The 15,598-nt window shown below is 46.7% G+C and overlaps 2 protein-coding genes across 2 annotated transcripts; one reads left to right on the forward strand and one right to left on the reverse strand.

The window, feature by feature from the left end:
* The first annotated feature begins 1,850 nt into the window (after nucleotides 1-1,850).
* mospd1 (motile sperm domain containing 1) lies at nucleotides 1,851-5,974 on the forward strand. The gene is made up of 6 exons (XM_012866893.3): nucleotides 1,851-1,981; nucleotides 3,591-3,895; nucleotides 3,974-4,049; nucleotides 4,188-4,420; nucleotides 4,980-5,141; nucleotides 5,544-5,974. The coding sequence occupies exons 2-6, from the start codon at nucleotides 3,736-3,738 to the stop codon at nucleotides 5,573-5,575; spliced, it is 663 nt and encodes a 220-aa protein (XP_012722347.2). The 5' UTR covers nucleotides 1,851-1,981; nucleotides 3,591-3,735; the 3' UTR covers nucleotides 5,576-5,974.
* A 1,069-nt stretch (nucleotides 5,975-7,043) lies between these two features.
* Nucleotides 7,044-15,342, reverse strand: fam122b (family with sequence similarity 122B). The gene is made up of 10 exons (XM_012866863.3): nucleotides 14,332-15,342; nucleotides 14,127-14,205; nucleotides 13,988-14,041; nucleotides 13,585-13,628; nucleotides 13,341-13,395; nucleotides 12,911-13,012; nucleotides 12,612-12,697; nucleotides 10,668-10,732; nucleotides 10,204-10,300; nucleotides 7,044-8,435 (listed from the first exon to the last, which is right to left on the reverse strand). The coding sequence occupies exons 1-10, from the start codon at nucleotides 14,454-14,456 to the stop codon at nucleotides 8,297-8,299; spliced, it is 846 nt and encodes a 281-aa protein (XP_012722317.2). The 5' UTR covers nucleotides 14,457-15,342; the 3' UTR covers nucleotides 7,044-8,296.
* Nucleotides 15,343-15,598: the final 256 nt, after the last annotated feature.

Here is a 15,598-nt window from a genome sequence, read left to right on the forward strand (position 1 = left end):
CGGTTACGCCGCACGTTCGCGCTTTCAAGGAGTGGGACAAACAAACCATTGGTAAAATATCTGCTAGCTGTTGTAATTTGTTGACTTTGCTGAAATATCTAAATAAAACAACAACTGTTGGTTGTATCTGTATAAAAGTCATATAATGACTTCCGACATTATCCCGCCTCCTTGCTGCACTGCTGCTCTCTCACTGTGCTGTCCTTCTGGTGCTGCGTTCAAGGTACTTCAGAAGGGCCGCAAACATAACAACACAGCCAGAGAAATAAGATCAAACGAATAAATTAAATGGATGCTAAATGGATGTGATGTTGATATCATGTTGAGGTCTACATCTAACAGAGTGGTAGCGTTAAAAAGGATGAAAACTTACTCTTTTGCTAAAAACGGTCGAAGAAAGATGGGGAATCTCTTAACTTGAAGACATATTTAGTTAAATACGAAATATATTCAAAAAAGTTACATTTTGATCAGCTCCAAATGGAGGCAGCAAACCTTTTCCCCGAAGGAGAAATTACATCAGCAACAGGTTCAGCTTTAATCAGTGCCCTGCAGAGGCAATAACAAACATTGCATTACTATTTAAAATATTTTTTTATTTAAATATATTATTATTATTATTACAGTTGTTCTTGTCAATTTGGATTCACGTATCTTTTACATTAGTATTGAAAACGCAAGTTTTGATTGGCTTCCTAATTTAAATTATATGATTATGTTTAAAAATTGGATTTAAATAAAAGCTGAATCTTAAATTCAATTCAAAAATAATTGATTGTCCCCCAAGAGAAATTGGATGTTTTAATAGTATGCAGGGTTTTTCAAAGAGTTGTTGTTGCTGTTGGCTGGAAGGATTTTCTGAAGACATTCTGCTGTCTGACAGTCTGATGAAGATGATGCTCAGGCCTATGCGTAATGTTCTTCACTTTAAGAAGAACCCTTCTTTGCGCAATCATCTCCAGAGGTTCTAGACGTGTCCCCAGAACAAAGCCGGCCTTATTTATCAGCTTGTTGAACTTTTTTTTGTTAAATCCCTGACTTTGAAGCTGCTGTTACCCCATGGGGTAACCATCATCTGCCATCATCTCTTGCAAGAGATGATGGCAGAAGAGATCACACTCTACACAACACACAATAGAAGATATGTGGCATCGCGCTTCAAACGCTGAAGGACCTAAACTTCCTCAATAAGTACGGTCCGCTCTATTCCCTCCTGCATCCCCAGTCCATTCTGTCCTCCAGGTGAACACCGACGTATTTATACTTCTCCGCCACTTCCACTTCTTTCCCCATGGGGGTAATATGTTGGGGTACTATATTGGACCTTTGTTTCCCCTGAAATCTAAAATCCCCTTGTTTTATTCACATTCAAGATGAGATTTCATGTTGTTAATATCATTATTGTTATTATTCTGTAAAACCAAAATTTACTATGTAAGGTTCTATTTCCCTTAAAAGAAAGACCTTGAAAACAGCTGGCACATCTGTTGTTGGGTTTGAAACATCTGCACATTCACACCTCTCCACAAAGTAGAACTTAAAAGTTGATTGTAAGTTTAAAGCCTAATAAACATAGAAACTGCGGCACAGTAGAAAGGCTGTGCTAAATTCTATTCAGACAAATGTGTTTTGCTGTTCATCTGCAGAAGTAAGAAAAAAGCTCATCTGTTTTATCTATGCATTTAGCCAGTTATGCAGGCTAATTGCCAAAGCTAAAACTGAAGATCTCTAAATGTAAGGCGAAATGTGTCTATTAAAGGGCAAGTCCCATAAAGTGGGGATGTAATGGGGGATTTCCGTAGTGTCTAGCCGTAACGTCGTGAAAAATATTCTAAACACGTTACCGCTGCCCTCCTCCGTCCCAGCATGCACCGCGCCGTCCGCAGCATAAAGAGAAGAGGCTGAAGAGAAACAACAGGGTGGGATTACAGACGCCTGTTGTGCTTGGCATATTCGTCAAATAACGTCTGCGGACGACAAGGTAACTCGTCACCTTCGTGTTTTTTTGAAACAAATCTGCCTCCTCCTCTGTTGTGTCACGGCGTCAGCGCAACATTTAACCGGCTATCAGCTGGAGACGTCCTAGCCGGCTAATGCTAGGCTAATAAACAGTGACATTACAATGTTGTAAATAGACTTCATTACCGTGGCAGGGGCGGAAAACACGGTAGCGATAGTTTTAGCAAATAGTAGCCAAAAAACTATTTCAATTATATCGGTGAGTAAATCCTTAGCGGGACATAATTTCATGAGAATTTGCCAGTTTTGCGATTATTTACCCAGCATAAAGCAGACTAGGGTGACATTAAAAACAATATAGGGAAAATAACCGTCCACTTGTTGACAGGCTAGTCACAATCTTTGCCAAAAGCGTCGTGATTTTATCACGATAATAACGTTCAACACAACAAAAAGTGTTGCGACACCAGTGTCGGCCCTCGAGCTCCAACCGTAACCATGTCAACCGACCGCGGGGCACGTGACCAGCTGCCCAGGAACCCACCTGTCGACTCCTAGAAGAGGTCCTGTAGATTTAATGCAGTTTTTAAAGGGAGGTATCTCCGTAAAGACGCTGTTTCTTTAGCCCTAAAGCTCGGGTTGGTGTGAAATGAACGGGTTAAAACAATATTCACTAGTTTGTTCGCCATTATTTCAGTGATACTAGCTCATACGAATGACAAGGAAAATAATAGGAAAACACCACTGTGGTCATCTTATTCTTTAAAGCTGAACTTTAGTCAGGTTATCTGGTAAGTTTTCAAACTAAATCCTAAAAAAAAACTTAATGTAAAAAAGATTTTCAAAACCCAGTTTATCTAACTTCTGTACCAGATGGGTGTTGATGTACAAAAGATGCACTGATCAGCCTTTTCCTGACCAGAACTTATCCAGCTTTCTTTCTTAGTTGGAGCACTTCATTCAGATCGTGAGCATTTCATATTTGTTTCTTCTTCTAGAGGACTATAATACAGGAATGAGAGAAAATGGCTAATATTCTTTTCCATGGGCCGCAGTTATATATCAAACAGGAAATGAAGGCATTGACTGTTTATGCCGTTTTTTGCATCAAACAATATGGCCGCGGCCTTTATGCAGTTACTTTTAACTCCAAAACATCATGCGTGCATCACGAGTGAGATCCCCTAGTGTTGATGAGTTTCAATTATCTGGCCCATAAAGAAATGGTAGATGATGTCAGCCTCTGCCCAGTTGATTGCTGCATCTCTACTAAAAGAAAAAACATTTTACTAGATGAGATATAAATGGCACAAAACATAATTTGATCTATTTTAAGATAGGTTAAGATCTTTGGTGCTAACTTGCCAAACACACAAGCCTGCATTTTAAAAAGTGACTGAAAAGGTGTTTATGTTTGCAAATATCACTATTGGCATTAGTTTTGTTTAGGCACTGCTGATGGGTTCATCGTCAGGAAGCTTGGAGATGCATCCTATAGACTAAGTTTTTAGTTTCAGTTTGTATATACAGTGAATAAATGTAACATTTATTGAATATTAGTATTAAAAAAAGTTCTGAAATGTGACTTGGGTACCAACTAATAACTCTTTTGTACACGTGTCTCCTCACAGGAGCGTGTCATGGCCCTGAGGAGCTGAGAGCGGTGCTGTTCCTTGCATCTGTTGGGGGGTTTCCACGGTGTGAGAGTTGCCAGAGAAGCCTGGGGGGCCCGGTCAGCGAGTGGACAGGGAAGGGGGCAGAGCTCAGCTGGAGCCAATGCAGCAGCACCAGCAGCATCGACAGCCAGAGCTAGCGGAAGGAAACCTTCCTGTGTTCGTGTTCCCGACCGAGCTCGTCTTCTACGCAGATGAGCAGTCGTCTCACAAGCAGGTGCTCACCCTCTACAATCCCTATGAGTTCGCACTCAAATTCAAAGGTAAGCCGGCGGCGGGAGATTTCAGTTTGTATTTCTTTGCGCATCGCGTGACATCGGAATTCCCTTCTCCATCCTCAGTGCTGTGCACAGCGCCAAACAAGTATACCGTGGTTGATTCCACAGGAGCCGTCAAGCCACAGTGTTGCGTTGACATGTAAGTGCCGTTCTCTTCCTTCCGCTCCTCCCTATCTTTTCATCTGGTCTCTTTCTGGTCAGCCACACGGCGGTTCTTAGGCCGCCGGTACGTCCCCGTCAAAGATCAAAAGGTGAATCATGTGCCGTGTCTACGCAGAGTAATCCGACACAGAGACGTGCGGCCGTGCCACTATGGCGTGTACGACAAGTTCCGACTGCAGGTGTCGGAGCAGAGTCAGCGCAAAGCCCTGGGTCGCAAAGAGGTGACAGCGACGCTCCGTCCGTCGGCATCGCAGGAGCCGCCCAGCCTCGGGGCCCAAGACGAGGAGCGGCGGATTAAAGAGCAGTTTGCAGACAGCGAGTTTTTCGAACAGACCGCATTTCAGACAGGTGAGAAGCAGCGATGGCACGCCGCCACTAGATGGAGCCAGAGATGCATGAAAACTTCCCTTTCTGGCATCAATTCTGTCTTCATGGTGCTTTCAATCACCTTGAAGCATAAGAACACGTACTCCTCAAAGGGGTTTTCACCCGTCTGCACAGGGGTAACATGTACGGGACAAATGAATACCATGAATTGAGTAAAAGCTATAAAATAATATAAAGTGACCTCATATGTGACCGTTTCTCTTCTTCACTGAAATGGAGAACATGGAACATACATAACCGACTTCTGAGCCTCATCCCTCCCTTATTCAGCTCTTTGTTCAGCTGTTTGTCTGAACAATAAACATTTTCACAAAGTCAACAAAAGTATTGTTTATGCAGCTAAATGTAAAGGCAATGACAATCACTGTTGAACTCATACAAGCCCACGCAGAAACTTGTCAGTTCAAAGAAAAAGTAGGAACACTAAAACAAAGCCGACACGCCAAGATCTTTTTGGTGAGCCCAATTCAGGCCACGCAGGTGAAACTAACCAGTCGGATGTTGCTGCCTGGTTTTACAGAGAGCCGTCCTGTTGCTGGAGGACCCAGTCTGCTGACGGTGCTGCTGGGACTCGTGTGCATGATCGCCCTGATGCTTCCGACGCTGGGGGAGCAAGAATCCACCGTGCCTGTCTACCTCCACTTAAGTGTCAACAAGAAACTGGTAGCTGCTTATGTTCTTGGTAAGACCGGAGAAAGCCAAAACGCTACATTAGAGATGCACGGAGGAATTGGCCGTTGATCGGTATCAACAGATTTTCTAGGAGAGGAGTAAGAAGCAGGAAACGGGAAGCGTCTTGTGCCGCGTCTGGGGTTCGTCGGGCGTTGCGAGGCCAGCAGAAGGAATGAGACCCAAAGATCATGAGTTTTACTGCAACTGTAAAGGGAAAACAGGGAGCCAAGATGGAAGTGTTTTCCCTTTTTACTAAAGCACTTACAGAGAAACTACAGACAAAATTAAATCAGTGAAACCTTTACAAAATACCAGCAACGGGCCAAATTCTGATCGCTGCATCTCTTCTCTACACCGCGCTATTAAAGTGTTGCCGTTCTCAGCAGCCATTTGTTTCTGTTTCATACTTTAGGTCTTCTCACTATGGTCATCCTACGTACATGAAGCGCAGGAAGTGCGAGGAGGAGGAGGAGGAGTGTTGAAGGATGAAGAGGACATTGTCAAACAAGAGGCACGGCTACGCTATGAGCCGAGCCGACGGCAGCGGGATGGAGCCCCCTTTACTCTCCACTCGCTGAAAGATGCTGTTTACCACATTGGTTTCAACTACATATTGTGTTTTCTGGGCTGTTACAAAAAAGGGGAAGACCTGCAGGTATTCGCTGCGGGCCGGAGGAGCCGGAGCGGCCCGCGAAACAAACACGTGGTGCTTCGACGTCGCCTGGACCCACTTGCATTCTTTGTGTCTATATTGCCATTGTGTGACGCAATATGGTTAACTGGAGTGTGAAGAACTCTACATGCATGTATATAAAGCCATTAAACCGTCATTATTCCCCTGGATCTGTCATATTTATGTGTTCTGAAGCTTTTGTAGAGGAAGACTGAAAAAAGTGCATTTAAGTGCGTATGTTGGCTACTTTTCTCTTTTTTTTTGCCACCCTTAAGATACTTTTTATATGTCACCAAAGAGCTTTGCAAAATATTAAAGCTCCATCATGATTAATAAAGTCTTAACACAGCTGCATTATAGTGTCAGTCAAACCACCGTCAGTCTCGCTGTTACCCACCGACCCAGTTAGGACCCCCAGGCTAGAAATCCACCCACCTGATGAAAAGGTTTTCATGTACCCGCCTCTTGGAGCTTTCAGCGCTGCTGCTAAAAACATGAAATCATTTCTCTCGCCTTCATGTCTGCAACAAAGGCAGCCAGAGGTCTCACACACACACACACACACACACACACGTGGCTGCCCTTTTCACTGGCAGCCTGTGCTGAGGCTAGGGCACATGAGCAGCTTTTCCAACCGGGTCATAAAAGCAGCGTCTCCTGTTGCCGTTTTATATTGCAGCATAATCTCACACTGAAAACTTTTTAGTTTTCTGAAACCCCAACCTTTGATTCCAAGAACATTTATTCAGTGGGTAAAAACCTTTCCCGTCCTCCTGTCAGAAACATGTCAGATCTCCTTCCCTCCACCTGACCTTCAGCTGGAACCGTGCGCTTTGGGGCTAAAGACACCCAGACAGGGATTTTGGCAACAAGCACCCCAGATGAACGTAGGATGAAAATGTGGGAAAGCCCCTCATGGCCACCGTGAAGTAAGGTGGAGGATCTGTGATGCTGCGGGCCCGTTTCTCTTGCAGAAGCTGGCTGAGCGTGCACGGCCTCACGAACTCTTCGACACACCCGTTTTTTAGAATTAAAATGCCGGCCTCTCCCAGGAAGCTAAAAAATAGGTTGTCATTTGCTCGTTTAGCAGGATGGCCTGATTAAGACAGGAACAGGATCAGCTGGAACCAAAAATCAACCTTCTTCCAGAGCGTGATGCTAGAGAAAATAAATACATAGAGATTCCCAGAAAGCAGGAAAAAGTATTGTGTAATACAAAAAAAAGGACGAGTCATTCAGTAAAGCATCTGAAAGCAAACTTTTCTTTAAATTAAAAAGGGAACACGTACATAAAAGGATTTGCAATCGGTTCACTTTGAACATGAACATTTAAGGCGACAGAGCAATGAAGGTGGAGGAAGCATGAGAACCGACGACACATTTTGGTGCAAACGTCACAGTGCGGGCTTGAATCTCTGCATTTTGAGTTTTTCCTCGGTAGAACAAGCCTTTTCCATCTTTCCTGCTCCACTGGGACACGGACCGGAGCGTGGCCGGGCTGAGCATCCTGTCCGACACGCCTGACACACGCACCATGGCGGCAACAGCAGTCTTAGTTTCCAATGGTTCTACTTTCCTGTTTGCTGGACGGACCAGCGGTCAGTCTGTCTGAAGTGACAACCTATTAACATTCAATTTTATATATATACACATTTGTTTTCTCATAAATTTTCATAAATAAACCTTTGCCAGAAGAATGGGGTAATCTTTAACACTCTTGATATCTACAAAAACCACAAGATGCACAGGAACCTTTTAGTGTTGAAAGACTACCAGAAACGACCAGATTCAATCCGCCATGAACCGCTCGGTGCATCGCTCGCTCCTTCCGACTTATAATGGTTGCAGCAAATAAAGAACTAAAAAAATAGACACCACAGTTCACAGCCTATAATCAAAAATATTCTGAAAATCTGCCAAAGGAGAACAGGGAAACCTCCAGAGCTGTACCCCAGACATGGAGGAAACCCCCGCGCCTACATTCACCTCACTGCCAAATGTAAAACTATATAGAACATCGTATGTACATACTTACAGCCAAAGGCGGGGAAACAATAAGTTAAATCTTCTCTTACAAAAATCTGCAGACTGTGTACATACAAAAAGGCGAACGGGACGAAGCTTTCCAGCAGGGGAACGGGGTCGGTCTTTGTGTCCAGTGCTCCGTGTCTCTTTGTGTGTGGGACAGAATGGCCGGAAAGCCCGGATATACACAACATCACTACGCAGCCGAGCATCTAAGACGCTCAAATAGCAGCTGGCGCTCACAGTGTCTTCAGTCTCCCTCCTCCTAACCTCTGAACAGATGTGTGGCTTTAGATTCCTCAGCTCCATCCCTAAATACACGCTCTATGAAAGCAGCCACAATGAGAGGTACAGAGGCAGATGTGGAAAGGTCCGTGTAAACTAAATTCAGGCCTAAAGGGGGTGACTGGGGGGGGGGGGGTGTTCAACATTTCCCACGTCGGCAGGTCTGGCCGTTGATGGCGCGTTCACTTGGGAGACAGATCCTGCAGCGAGGTGAAGGGCGAGTTGCTGGACGATGAAGGGGACACGCCCTCCATCTTCCCCGGGGAGTCCGTGGACGAGCCGATGCTGCTGAGGCTCCCGTCCAGTAAATCTGGAGAGTGACTGAAAGAGAGGAAAGAACAAACACACGTTAACCAGGATTGTAGGCACTCAGGGATTTATATAGCTGCCTTAAGGGTAACTCAACCCCAAAAAAAAAATCAAGTTTATTTGCTAATAAACTTCATACACAGATGACCCACAGCTTGGTCATTATTTATTGCGCATTTGCTGAAATCCTGCTTTTGTGTCTAAAACCGTGTAAGTGGCGCCCTCCTCAGGTTTAGTGTAGAAGTTAGAAGGTAGAATCAGAAAAAGGACCGCTCTGCCGCTATGGGTGTAAAAGCGGCTCTGTTACACTTAAACAGTAGCTTTAACAGAACCATTTAAAATGTGTTGTTCCACCAATTCACAGCTGTGATAATAAAAAAGTTCTTCCTTTTATGTTTTTACCTGAAAACCTATCATTTCTGATGGTCACTAGGAGCATGGATGTCTGCATCAGCCTCTGGTGCTCTGGGAAAGGCTGTAGCTTCATGTACCAACATGCAGGAGCCATCTCCTGATTCTAGATAGAGATTATATCCACCTTGGATTTTAGATATGCAATATGCCAGATGGCTTGTTGTAGAGAAGACGCGAGGCCAAATATTGAGGAGGCAGCCAGCTGACCAGGTGAGGAAGAGCATAGGACGACTGATCTGCTAAAAATGACAACAAAGCAGCGTTCTCCTCCAACGTCCAGCCTTGTATTTAAGAGTGGAGCCTTTACAGCCTGGCTTCACCCACAAGTCAAAGACTCCTCGGGTTGTGGCTGCAGCTAACCTCCAGCAGCTTCCATCCTTCTGTCCAGAGCACAAAGCAGTAAATCTGCCGGAGAGATCCTGGGGCTCAGGTCCCTATAGGAACTTAAAATAGTTTTAACGGACATGGTGCTGACTGCCCCATCCGACACCAAAAGGCTGCACCTCAGTGATGCCCTGCTCAGGATCTGGACACCATCCGTCATCCCGTTAGGGGGCCCAACGTTATCAGGCATGCATACAGGCACATGGGAGGCCCACAAACTATTGAGGACCAGTCGGAGTTGCTGCAAAGACGTTTGAGCCAACTGGAAAAGTCTGCCGCAGTTTTTCAGTTTCACTTTGATGGCATCAGATCAAGCCCTGCTGCTGATCTCTTCCATCAAACGATGGGCCACCCTCTGTTCCCAACAACTTATCCGTTGCATCTCAGTACGGATCCAGCAGGATTCTTTTCCAATTCACATCTAATGTAATTTTTTCCTGATCCTGTCGTTGCAGTGCTATCGGTTCCAATGAACTCACTCTGTCCCTTTTAATCCATCAGTATCATGTCTCTATGTCTCTCAGCTCTTTTAGCCATGAATGCCCACACCTGATGTACATTTTTAAGATGTTAAAGTTCTGGAAAGAACAATAGAGGTGAAGGAAAACGAGGCTTAGTTGTAATCGTAAACAGGTTCTCCTGACACGGTGCAGCCCCGTATAGATCCGTCTTCAGAGGCAATAACTGGAAACAATCCTCCTTCACCAGCGGATCACTGGTCTGACGTCACAGGGAGGAATCCTGGAGAGGTTTGGTGTCCAGAGTTGCACGTTTCCTCTTTCAACCCAGCGTGCCTCCTTCCATCTGTACCGCTCTGACCTTTCACTCTAAATGCCAGCTGAAACCAGGCGAGCCTTCATTACCGCCCCCACACTGCCGGGGTCAGTGGGTGGAATCTGATCAAGCGTCCAGCGGGTTTATCGACGCGCCGCTGCTCAGGCCCCGACATGAAGGCCCGTCTCTAAACGCATCGCCTTCTTACCAGGAACTGAGGTCCGACAGGTTGGACACGTCTGACGACAGCATGGTGGTGGTGCCCTGGAAGAGTCTCTTAGGCTGGCTTTCTGTCTCCATCTCCCCTGCAGAGCGAGCAAGAATAAAGACGTTTCCACAAAGATCCTCAGTCACCATGGAGAAGTGATAAAGTAAAAAAAAAAATACAAGGAAAACTTAGAAATCTAATCATTTCTGGAACGCACATCTGAACGAGCTTCTCCCCTAAATCAAAGCAAAACATGGATTTTTCTCGGAATGCGTTGATAACATTTACCTTCACCAGAAACGGCTGTGAAGTCAAGTTTAAACTAGTTTCTGTTTATCAGAAATCCTTTCAGACCACAGAAAACAGCACAAACACCTTTCCACAACCTGAGGTTAAATGGTTTTCTCTCTCTCTCTTGCATCTTTGAGACAAACCATCCAGAAGCGACGTGAAGCAGGCCTCACCTTTGCGTTTAATCGGGCCGAGGATGCTGGCTCGGATGCAGTTGATGGGGCTCTGACTGCGTCGGCTGAAGGAGGCAGAAACGTGTGACGTTAAGCAGTTTCCATTTGAAACACAGCAACAGGGATTATCAACAAGTGTTCACACAGGTTTAGTCGTTTTGAGAAATATCTTCAGAGCAGAAGTGTTGTACAAAAAACTGTTTAAAAACAAGAGCTGGATGCTAAAAGTTTATTCTAATCCTTTCCTATAAAAAGACTCGTCCGTTCCCCACAATCGTATCGAAAGCAGCGCTAAAGATGTTAAATGTCTTAACTTGCAAACATCGAGGTTTGTTAAGTCTTGCTGGTCCCTGTTAAAGCCGGTAAAGATCTAGGACGAGGTCGCTCTAAATGACAGCAGACTGCCAGACAGTCGCTTTAAACGCATTTGCTAGGAAGCAGTTATTCAGGGGCGTAACAGACAGCAAAGCTACAAACGCCCCATCGGCCGGGCATTTAGTCGCCAACATGTTCCTGACTGACTAACAGGAACATTTTAGAGGCCGGCCTCACACCTGATGGAGAATTTGTGTCTGGAGCTAAAGATTAGGGTGATGGAAAGGAGGCCTTCCCACCGTAGAAACCTGGATCTCTTCACTAAAGATCTGTTAGATCCACAGGTATTTAGATCCTCTAAAAACCTGTGGAAACATGCAAAATAGCTGGTCAACAATTCTAAGGGTTTGTTTGTTTTAATGAAAGATTTCTCCATTGCTCATCAACAAAAGGTATAAATAGTTTCAACAGTCGATTTTTTTCATAAAATGCAAATAAAATAAAAACTGTATACCTTTTGCATTGTTTTATCATCTTTTGAGAGATGCTAGCCTCTAATGCCATCAGAAACACTTCTTGGTTGAATGAGAGTAATCTAAACCTGCCAGTGCTATAAATAAAGTTGACCTATATACCAGGGCCCAAACCAACCCCCTCTGATAAAGGGCCGTCAGTCAGGACGGCCAACAACCGCCACGGCTCAGGTGTGCCAGGAACTGGATGGCAGATGCAGAAACGCTGGTGTCAGCGGCCGCGGTGGAACCGGTTAGGAGCTGCGCTGGACGCAGAGAGAGCCACACCTCAAAGTTTAAAGTGTAACTCACCCTGATTATAAAAGCTTAACTCCGCCCCCAGACCCATTTTGAAAAATGTCACCAAAGTGGGCGGTTCCTAGAGACAAGCTAAAGGCCCAGACACACCGAACCATCCCATCCGACGGACACATCCCTACTGATTTTTTTCATGACCCACTAGCTGTGTAGAGGCTCCCTCTAAGGACCACCGGACTGCACCGCCCGTCTGCCCGGCCCCATTACCTTCAACCACATGTAAGCGCTACAACGCCATGCAATCCCATGGTCTTTGGTGTGTTTTCATCTTAAGTGTGAGCGCTGGGTTTTTTCTAAAGCAGGACTCACTGCTGCGGCGGTCAGGATGAGGGAAAGTGAGCCGTTGAAACATGGAGTGACAAGAATGAGTTCTGGTGGTTTTGACACAGATTTGTTTTGAGGTGGAGGACACAACAATAACATAATTCTGCCCACAAAGGTTATACCACAACTGCCACTCACAGAGACAGGTGACATAAATGTGTATTTTTTGAGGTTCTAAGGGAAGTTTTTGACCTCGTAGAGATTAGGAACAAAATCCATGACAAATTTAAAGCTGAACGCCCAGTTCTTGCTTTTAAAACGTGTTATAGTTGCTTGTTGTGTGATTATTCTGCCCCGGAAAACAACGTTCCAGGTGAATAGATTAACAGTGGAAGACTGTATGTAAAGGTTGTGACCAGAGGTGTAAACATTCATTAAATCAAAGCTGCATTTTAGCCTAGATGAGAACCGATCCGATCATTTTAACAATGGCTCCAACACCAAAAAAAACCCCAAAAAGAAAGCGTGCACTGACCTAAAGCGGCGCGTTGGGCTGGGTACTGGGCTGGGGGTCAGCCCGTTGCTGCTCACCAGGATTTGTAGCGAAGGAGAGAAACACTGCTGCTTGAAGGAAGGGGAGAGAAACACAAAAAGCCAGCAGAAAGATCAGGTAATCATTTGGAGAACTTTGCTTTCCAAGCACACAGAATGCAGACAATGAATACGAGACGCAGCGACTGGGGCAGACAAGACAGAAGTTCATCAGGACTCAGCCGTGCCTCTTCAGGCTGCAGCAGAACAAACGTTAGCAGGAGGTCCTGTTGGGCGCCGTACCTTTTTTCCTATTCCTCTGGTCGGGGACGGGGCGGGCGACACCGGCACAAAGTCGATCCGCTTCGGAGACGAAGACGACGACTTCTCCAGGTCGTTGTCGCTCTGTGAAGGCGACAGGCACCAAAGAGCTGAAAGCGAGGCGGTCCTCACGTTTTACAAAGTCGTACGCGGGTAAAAGACGAGCACTGTGGGAGTTTTATACTACCAACTCAGCCTGGCCTCAAAGGCTGGTGGCCCTGTTAACTCCCCGATGTCTCAGAGTCAATCTAGCATGCTTTCACATGTCCAAACTACGGTTATGGAGAGAGGACAAAAACCGGCCCTAGGGCCAAAGCATGCCTGCTGAAAATATAGCCGTGCTGACGCTCAGGAACGCCCTAAAAACAGGAGAAATCAACAGCAACGGGGGCTAAAGTTGGGTTTTCATTACCAGACTGAGGCTCTCCTCCCAGGACTGGCTCATTTGCATGGCAGCTTGAACCTCCCTGTGTGGACAAAAACACAAACGGACCGAGTTTACCCAGGAGCATTCACGCCGACAAGCACACATCCGTACACTGGACGGGCAGCTCGGCCTTAAGCGCCTTGCCCCGCGGCACGTCGGCATCAGACAGCATAACTTTTTATGATTTTACATTTTAAAAAAATAAATAGAAAGCATCACTCCATCATACCGCTCGTGGGCCGTCTCTCTGTTCATCACGTCGACTCCCTCTTCCTGTAACGGTGAAGAAGAGATGATCACAAAGTCAGGTTTTGTTTCTTACGCCCGTTTAAACGCAGTCCTGAGACATCATGGCCGTCTGGCTCAGGGTTACAGCCCCAACCTCACTGAACTGGCCCCAGAAAGCTGCTACAACAACTAAAAATCACACATCAGAACCAACGTGGGGATGTTGGGGAGTGCCTGGCTGCAGTATTTGGTAGGTGGGTGTGTTTTATATTTCAGGCGTTAATGCTTTTTATCTTAATGGCTTTAGCTAGCGGGGGTCTGGCCCGTTGAGGGTTCTCCTACTGCTCTCCCTTCACCAATGAAGCCGATGCCTGCCCTCGGTTTCGCCCTCGTCTGCTCCTTACTTGTTTGATCTGATGAAGCCTGGTGCTGGGGACGCGGATGGGAGACGAGGGGACCTGCGGAACAAGGAGAACAAACGGTGCTGTGTGATTCAGGCGTACGGTGCATCACGCGCGGCTCTCTTATCTGCTGGACGCGTACCATGTTGGGTCTGTTGACCACCGTGGTGCTGTTTCTGCGACAGCGCAGGACCTCTCTCTGGAAGACCTGGGCGTTATCACTGCAACGACAAAGCCAGGCGCGTGTTCAGCCAAGGCAGTAGCTGTGAAAGGGGATGCAGGTCATTAAAGGGGGGGGGGGGGGTCTGCTGGGGGGGGGGGGGGGGGTGATCAAACTGTGGCAGGACCTCAGTCCGTTAATCATGGGTGCGCTGTTGGATCTCCTCAGGTGTCCGTCGCCCTGCACCAAGGCGGCTGGGATCTCCAGGTCCAGCTCCATCTTCTCTTGTGGCATGACTCCGGAGTCGTTCATCGTGCGTGGCGTAGCCCCCGTCACGCAACCAGGAAGCTCGAATGGCGGCCCAGCTCAGCAACGCTACATCCCTGACCCCCCCTCGACCTCACATGTTTGAAACGAACTGGTCCGGCCGAGCGAACGAGGTGGACATGAGCCAAGCCGACGGACGCGATGTGGCCGACCCAGAGGGCCCCTTGCTCGGCGCGGCCAGTCAGCGAGGCTCTCCGAGCATGACAGCGTCCCGTTGACTTTAAACGCAGCTCCAACCGCGCTGCTGCTCCGCCGCCGCGCGGAACATGACGGACAGTCAAAAACTTTCCTGGCGGATGGTTAGCGTGCCGCGGCTACGTAGCACACAATGCCCGGTGGCTGCTAGCTGCTGACCCGTAAAGCTGCTGCTAAAAGGCGGCAGAGTGTCGGCGAAGGACCCACTTACAGCCGCGCTTCAGCTCCCAGCAGGAGCCCGGTGTGGCCCGACTAGCCCGCTGGCTGCTTTGCGTGCGGACGTAACGCTGGCGAAGGTCTAATTCAGTCGGCGTGAGAGGAACCAGGCTGCCATGAAAAGATGTGCCATACCTCCTGGCTTAGCGCAGCGCTGCTAGTCTTCCACTCATTCTCGCTGCATAGCCGGAGAAGCTAACTAGCTAGGTTAGCACCGGAGTGCCATCCTGGTCCTATAAACGCTGTTTTCTCCCGCCAACCTGCGGACCGCTTCGGCTCACGGGAACAACTAAACTCGGTCTACTACTATTCCTGCCCTTAAGAGCTACAGCATGAACCAGAACAGTCTCTGCGGGGCTTGTACCGCCAAGAATGAACCGGAGTGCCAACAGATTACACTGGAGCGGAGCTAGCTAGGTGTTAGCAGGAAACTCCACGCCCCCTGTCGACGTCAGCGCGGCCGACCAATGGGAGCGCTCCGTTTGCCGGCGTGACGGCAGGTTCTGTATGCAGGAAAAAGAATCTGTTGCTTATTGTTTTGCAAAAAATAAATCAAACAGACGGCCTTTCTCAACATTTAGGGAAAATACATATATTTTTTAGCAGACAGATTACATAATAGCAGACCTCACTTTGCTGAGTATTCTCTAATTTTGCATTATTTCTTATTTCAACTTTTAATTTTATGTTCTCCCTGTTTTTTTTTTTGGTTTTTT

This window comes from Fundulus heteroclitus, chromosome 23 (genome assembly GCF_011125445.2).
Source record: "Fundulus heteroclitus isolate FHET01 chromosome 23, MU-UCD_Fhet_4.1, whole genome shotgun sequence".
NCBI classification, from domain to species: Eukaryota; Metazoa; Chordata; class Actinopteri; order Cyprinodontiformes; family Fundulidae; genus Fundulus; species Fundulus heteroclitus.